Source organism: Chrysochloris asiatica, unplaced genomic scaffold, assembly GCF_000296735.1.
Source record: "Chrysochloris asiatica unplaced genomic scaffold, ChrAsi1.0 scaffold00517, whole genome shotgun sequence".
Taxonomy (NCBI): domain Eukaryota; kingdom Metazoa; phylum Chordata; class Mammalia; order Afrosoricida; family Chrysochloridae; genus Chrysochloris; species Chrysochloris asiatica.
The window spans coordinates 706,287-714,134 of record NW_006409035.1 but is presented as its reverse complement, the minus strand read 5'-3'; the positions used below and the strand labels follow the sequence as shown (position 1 = coordinate 714,134).

The window sequence follows — 7,848 nt, the reverse complement described above, 5'->3', positions numbered from 1 at the left end:
GTCAAAGAGTGAGAAGCACTGTTATAAGTAAAAAGGTTACTATAATGTTAGCCTACAGAGTACAAAATTTTTCTAATGGCTTAGAGAACATTATAATAGTTTAAGGAAAAATTGAGAGGTAAGTGTGGGAGGCATAGTGGTTACGAATTGGGCTGCGAACCCTAAGGCCAGCAGTTCGAAACTACCAGCTGCTCTGCTGGAGAAAGATGAGGCGTTCTGCTCCCGTAAAGATTTACAGCCTCTGAAACCCTGTCTAGGGTCACTATGAGTCGGTCCGACTTGACGGCAGATGGCACTTAACAACAACAACAACAAGTGTGGGAGGAGAAAACAAAGAGAAAGAGAAGTAAAACAAAACACAATCCTGATAACTTTACTCTTTTCTCCATTTATCATGATATTTATTGGTCCAGTTGTAATTTTTTGGTTTACTTGTTTGTTTTTGCATTGAATTGTAAACATACTAAAGGCTGCATTGTATAATTTTCATCAGTAGCTCATCCTCAGTCATATTTTGAGTGCCTTCCAACTTGAGGGTCTAAACTTCTGGCACTATATCAGACAATGATCTATAGCTATTCATAAGGCTTTTATAAGCGGACCTTTTATTCCGTCTTCCTAGTCTGCTCTTAATCTTGATACTTCGCTGAAATCTGTCTATCAAGGGTGACCTGATGGTATTTGAAGCACTGGTGGCACTGCTTCCAGCCACATGAAAGTCATTGCAGTATGACAGACTGACAGAGAAGTGTGGTCAAGAACCCTTGGCATAAAATAATTGTTCATAAATATTTTGTTGAACGAACTAAACAAAGTTTCAAAGAACTCATCAACCACTCCTTTGAAAACTATTGGAACTGACTTGATGGCACTTAACAACAACAACACTAATGTTTCATTAGCAAAATGTTTGGGGTTAGCATCAAGTAGACTATTGAACTGTTAGGGTTTCATGAAATTCTCGATTGAAGAGCACTAGATGTTTAGACAGGGCTCCTGCTGTGGCACTGTGGGTTAACACACTGGACAGCACTCAGGTTGAACCACAAGGTTGGGGGTTCAAGCTGACCAGCTACTCCTCAGAAACCTTATACCGGGTCATTGTGGGTTAGAACTGACTTGGCAACACTTAACAACAACGCCAATGACAAATGCTTAAATGGACTCCTGGTATGGCGATATAGGATCAGCACCATACCAGGAGTAGAATTATTAAATAAATTAATAATTAATTCAATGATGAATGAATATTTACTGTTAACAACAAGGTTGCAGTTCAAACCCACTAATGGCTCATTGGAAGCTCTATACAGGGTCGTTATGAGTTGCAGTCAACTCGATGGCACTTAACAACAACAATAACAATAACAGATGCTTAGACATTATGCAGGAGTAACTTAAGCGTGCTTAAAATATTAACAGCAGCATATCTGTCTATTCGTTAATTTTTGTGGTTAAGTTTGCATTTCTGTCTTCTCTTTTCCAGTATTTTCATCAACTTCATGGAGCTAGGAAACCAAACACATATTTCAGAATTCATCCTTTTGGGACTCTCAAAAGAGGCAAAGTTGCAGCCCACCCTCTTTGGACTGTTTCTCTCCATGTACCTAGTCACCTTCACTGGGAACCTGCTTATCATCATGACCATTGTCATGAACTCCCACCTTCACACCCCCATGTATTTTTTCCTCTCCAACCTTTCTTTTGCAGACATTTGTTTCACCACAACCACTGTACCAAAAATGCTGGTGAACATTTACATGCAGAATAAAGTCATTACCTACGAAGGTTGCATCACCCAAAGCTGCTTTTTCATGCTTTTTGGATACCTAGACAGTTTCCTCTTGACGGTGATGGCCTATGACCGGTTTGTGGCCATCTGTCACCCACTGCACTACACAGTCATCATGAACCCCAAGTTCTGTGGCCTTATGCTTTTGGCATCCTGGCTATTTAGTATTCTAAATGCTTTATTACAAAGCTTAATGGTTTTGCGACTATCTTTTTGTTCAAAACTGGAAATCTCCCATTTTACCTGTGAAATTAATCAAGTACTCCAACTTGCTTGTTCTGACACTTTCCTCAACGACTTAGTGATGTATCTTGCAACTGGACTTTTTGGTGTTTTTCCACTCACTGGGATCCTCTTGTCTTACATTAAGATTGTATCCTCCATTATGAAAATTTCATCAGCTGGGAGCAAGTCTAAAGCCTTTTCCACTTGTGGGTCTCACCTCTCAGTCATTTCCTTGTTCTATGGTACAGCTCTTGGAGTTTATCTTAGTTCTGCAGTCACCCCAATTTCCCGGGCCACTGCAATAGCCTCGGTGATGTACTCTGTGGTCACACCCATGCTGAACCCCTTTATCTACAGTCTTAGAAATAAGGACATAATGCAGGGCCTAAGACAACTTTTTAACTGAGAAACTTTCTCTACGTAACTGAGTCAATCATGAGCAACAGAGCTCAAAAGCATGAAGACCTAAATTATATCTTCATCATCTCATATCTCTGCATGAGCTGCAGAATCGTATCTCCTCTATTTTTATATGGTATAAGAAATTGGAAATTGTGTATTTCTTTCAAAAATATTTTTTTAACCAAAATCTTCATTCAACAGGCAATTTCATCAAGATGAATGCTAATGATTTAGTCTGAAACAGACGTTCCACTGCAAGTCATGGAAACATTATTTAATTGTCTTGTTTAAAGACTGTCATTATTGTCCTAAAACCTGAAAAGTTGTAATATTTATTTCCAAATTCCTATTTTAGGGTTTTTTTTCTTATGATCAGTTCTAACTTGTAATATTTGACCACTCTTGGTAATTTTCTTTAAAAGATATCTTCTTGAGCATTTTGAATGGAAACTTTATAAGCATGTACTAACCAAATTGTGAAATAAACTTTGTGTATGTCCTTCAAATATTGGGAATGACTCTAAAAATACCACTGAAAACAATATTAGCTATGAATGTTGATACCTTTTCCATCACTAAGATGGTATGGAATCCAGAAGACTCCACTGAAATTATTGATTCGACAAATATGACAAAGCTTCTGCAATACAGATGTAGGGAAATAAAAAAATAATTGTTAGTTAAAGAATCACAGTATCTGCTAGATCTGCTCTTGTTTAACATTGGACAGATTCATGAAACTACTGACCTGGATGTTTCCTTTATTTAATCCAAATTACCTGATGCTCCCTAAGAAATCATGGTCATATCATTGACTAGAACAAGGCCTCTGAATCACTTTTGCCTTCTGACTCTCTCCTGCATATCTGGTCAACATACCAGAAATCACATATGAGACTCTTGGGTTTAGTGTTCCCAGGAAATACAGTTTTCCAATTATCATTCTCTGCAGTACAAGAATTCAACTCAAAGTAAAGAGGAATGGATATTGAGTGGCAGCACACTCTAACTCTACAGTGATGAGATGCACACTCATTCTAAAACTCCAATGTTGTTTAGTGGATTCCAGTGCATAGCAATCCCATAGGCTTTCCAAGGATGTAAATCTTATACATTAGCAAGCTATCACATTCTTCTTCCATGGACTGGATAGTGAATTCAAACTACTGACCTTTTGGCTAGCACTTTAACTACGCCTCCAGAAGTAGAAGTCAAACTTTCTTATACTTTGAGTGTATACTTTCAAACATAATATATATATTCTAATATAGAGAGTTTTTTTTTTTTTTTTTATAATTTATTTTAAAAGGATGATGCATTCAGATTCCAAGTGTGGTGCTGTAGGATAACACTGGATTGCAATGTTATTTTGAATCACAAGGTTGGTGGTTCAAACTCACCAGCAGCTCGACAGAAACCCTATACAGGGTCGCTATAAGTTGGAACTGACTCGACAGCACTTATGAAAAACAACAAAATACAGTGTAAAGGAATTGCATAACAGAAACTGATATGACTCTGCCATATGTTCTTGGATCTTTCCTATTATTATTGTATTTTTTTACAAGTAGATATTGGTAAACTATGTGTGACATACAATTATCCATTTTAACAATCTAAAGTGTACAATTTAGAGACTTTAATTACATTTACAATGTTGTGCAATGATCACCAATATCAATTTCCAGAACTTTTTCATAATCTCAAATACAAACTTTGTACATATTAAGTAATCATTTTACATTTTCCAAATTTTCATAGAATTGGAATCATGCAATATGGAATCATACTCATATAATATAAAGTGTTTTCATATTTAATTCATCATTGCCATCTTGCGACTTGATAAGTCATTTGTTTTTGCCACTGAATAAGATTTTGTTATATTTATATATTGCATGTTTATCCATTCACATTACTAAAGGACTTCTTGGTAACATTGTTTTTGATTATGAGTTAAATATTACAAATATTTAAATGTAGGTTTGGTGGAAATGTTAACTTTTCTAGTCAGTTGGATAAATACCTAGGAATAAAATTGATGGTTCATATGATTCCTGTTGTTGTTAACTGCCATTGAATGGTTCTGACTCAAGTTGTTGTTAAGTGCCAGCAAGTCAATTATGACTCACTTTGACCCAGTATAGGGTTTCTGAGGATTAGCTGGTGAGTTTGAATTTGCATCCTTGTGGTTCAAACTGACTTCGCATCCAACACATTAACCCACAGCACCATACCTGGACTCCTAGCAACAATACATTATGTTTCTGAGAGCAGCTAGTAGGTTTGAACTGTCAACCTTCTGGATTGCAGCTCAGTGCTGATCATACAGTATCACTATGTTTAATTTTCTAAGAAACTTCTGCTTTCTTCCAAAGTGTCTTTACTATTTTACATTCCCATTAGCAACTAATGAATGTTCTTATTGTCCACATTAGTAGCAGCATTTGAGATCAGGTTTGGAATTTAACGATTGTAATGAATATGCTCCTGGTGTGGCACTATTGGATGAGAGCAAGATTACTAGCAACTAGGTTCATGGTTCAATACTGCTAGTAGTCCCTTCGAATCTATACAGCATCTTTAGGAGTCAGAACTGACTCAGTGACACATAAAAATAATTGGTATGCAATGATGATCTTATTTCAGTTTTAATTTTCTAGTTACACATGATGCTGAGCATCATTCAGATCCTTATTTACAAGGAAAGAGACATGGATTGACACAGTGGCAGAAGGAATGGGCTCAAGTGTAGCATCTCCTTGCTTCTAAAGAGTGTTCTGATTGTACTTCTTCCAACATAGATTGTTTATATTTGTTGTTGCTGTTCTTAAGTGCCAAATCAATTCTGACCCATAGCAACCCTGTATAGGGTTTCCGAGGAGTGAATGGTGAGCTTGAGCAACCAACCTTGTGATTCAAACACATTAACTCACAGCACCACACCAAGATTTCTGTTTATATTTAGGGCTGTCTAAAGTTTTGAAAAATAAGTTTATTTGTCTTCTGGTGAGTATGTTATATAATGCTTTATAAACTTTAACTTTAAGTTAGGTATAGTCTCTTTCTTTTACTTGATTCTGAGAGATTTCTATTACTAAGCTCCTATTTTTACATCATGTTATAGCCATAACTAACATTTTCCATAAGGTATTCTAAAATCTAAGTTTTTTTATTCCTTCCTGAAAACAAAGTACAAGGTTAAGGTTGTTGTTGTTGTTAAGTGCTGTTGAATTGATTCTGATCCACAGTGATCTTGTATAGAGTGTCTGAGAAGTGGCTGGTGATCTTGAACCACCGATTTGACAGTTAAAAGAACTTTGTAGTCCAGCGTATTAACCCACAGTGCCATACCAATAGTCTTAATATTGTGGAAAATTGATTTAAAAAAATTCATTTTAACAGAGGTTTTGTGTTTGAAAAAAAAATTGAAACAACTTGTAAGATCAAATATAGTAAAATGTGTTTTATCTAAGAAAATATTAATATTATTAATTATTATTTTGATTGAGGGTGTGCCTGACTCCTTGGGGGTGGGCAGCTTTTAAAAGTTCAGTGTGAATCAGGTGACATTTCCCACCTTCTGGAAACCTTACCAAATTATCTGTTGGAGGTGCCTGAAATCAAAGCAGCAGGAGGGGGAATCACCAACTTCTTATCTGCTTAGGAGCAGGAGAGAGGGGGAAGGCGACTGGGGTGGGGGTAGGTGGTGGTGGTGGTGGGTGGGAGCAAAGCTTCCTGGGTGGGGAGTGGGGAAGAACACCCACTTCAAGTCCTGCATGCCTCTGCTCACCAGCAATGCAGGTGTTCCTGGGGTGGTGGGTTGTGTGTGTGTATGTGTGTGTAAGAGAGAGAGAGAAAGAGAGAGAGAGAGACAGAGAGAGATACAATGAGTCAGAAAACATTATTTTGAAATTCAATTTGTCAAAACAAAATATAAAATAGATTAAACTTCTCTGAAGAGGAGTTACCATGAGATAGATATGGGGAATCAGGAATCTTTATTCGGATTCCCTATGTCAAAGCCCCTACGAACACCCAAAGAACAACACTTGCCACCTGTTTCTGCACTTCTGGGATTTGATTCCCCCAGAACTTCAGAGACATATTCCAGCACTCGACAAGTTATGATCTCCTCATCTCAAACCAGGGAGGGTATGTAATTTGACTAGGGGGTAGGCTCTAACTGTCAATACAGTGCCTCTCAAGGGAGGTCCCCATATTATCATGGTATAGATGGGACCTGACCCTGCAATAGAGAGTCCTTGTCATTTTCTGCCCCAAAATGATCATGTGACACAGACACTAGCAGAGGCTTTTGAAGTAGTGGCACTGGCCAGGAAACCTTGGCTCAGATGACAGGAAACCTTGGCTCAGTTGAGGTTCACAAACGTAAGTGGTTGTCAGTACTTGGCTATAGTTAGGATGACTCCACTTTTAGGACTATTAATCATTTGTTTTCTCTTTGACTATCTTTACCCTCAACACCCCTTTCAACAAGTACTCCCAGGAGACTACATACTACTTACTTTATAGAAGGTGATCAACACTGGCAAGAAGGATATCAAGTTGACTCCTTCACTTGTACTCAAATAACTGGTCTTAGATATAAATTTACTTGGAGATGACAAGGCTTCTGTATTAATTTTGTACCAGTTTTCAGTTTTTCCTCTTTAACAAAGCCCACCTAGGAAAATGGGTTCCTACTTGTCCAGCAAGCTGAAGGTTCCCTCACCCTATAAGCAAAAGATATCCAAACACCATGAGTCATGACAGCCTTAACCTCAGGGAGGTCTACGAAATGCGTAAAGCAAGATTTAGAAACTAGGGATTCTGGTGTAAGTGTCATTTGGGATTTCAAGTCTTTGAAAATTAATGAGTATCCAATGGCTGATATCTTCCAACTTAATAGTTAAATATTTTTCCATTCCATTCCCATTCAAGTAGTGTCCCCTTCTTGACACAGTTTCTGGGACTGATTATTATTTCATATACAAAAACACCCAAAATCAGGATAAAAGAGTCATTCAGGGAAAGGAAATTCACAGATTTATTGGTAGAGTGCAAGAGCCATCACATGTTCCAGGTCTTGTGGTCCAAACTCAACAGCCACTCCTCCAAAACCATTTGGAGGGGTGACTATGAGTTGGAACTGATGCAATGGCACTGAATAACAACAGCAACAACAGTTATCACAATATTGAATGATGCAAAAGCATGGAAAGGAGATGGACGGTATAAACAGAGTTACTGTATCAAAAAGAAATTGTATGAGTTTCAACATTTCAAGATTTAGCATTGGATAAAGAACTTATGGTACTGAAAGAAGAAGTTCAAACAACACTGTAGGAATGGGCAAAAACAAGGTTCCAAGACAGTGTTGTGTTCTGCTGTACATGGGAGTCACTATGAGTCGGAACCGACTCGCA

The 7,848-nt window shown here is 37.6% G+C and overlaps 1 protein-coding gene across 1 annotated transcript; it reads left to right on the top strand.

Moving 5' to 3' along the window:
* The first annotated feature begins 1,502 nt into the window (after positions 1-1,502).
* On the top strand, positions 1,503-2,423 carry LOC102830586 (olfactory receptor 7C1-like). Its single transcript, XM_006877500.1, has one exon. It carries the CDS (start codon positions 1,503-1,505, stop codon positions 2,421-2,423), a length of 921 nt encoding a protein of 306 aa, XP_006877562.1.
* Positions 2,424-7,848: the final 5,425 nt, after the last annotated feature.

Bases quoted from the DNA above. Each gene is read 5' to 3' on its own strand.
- LOC102830586 (XM_006877500.1), top strand. From the start codon at position 1,503: ATGGAGCTAGGAAACCAAACACATATTTCAGAATTCATCCTTTTGGGA.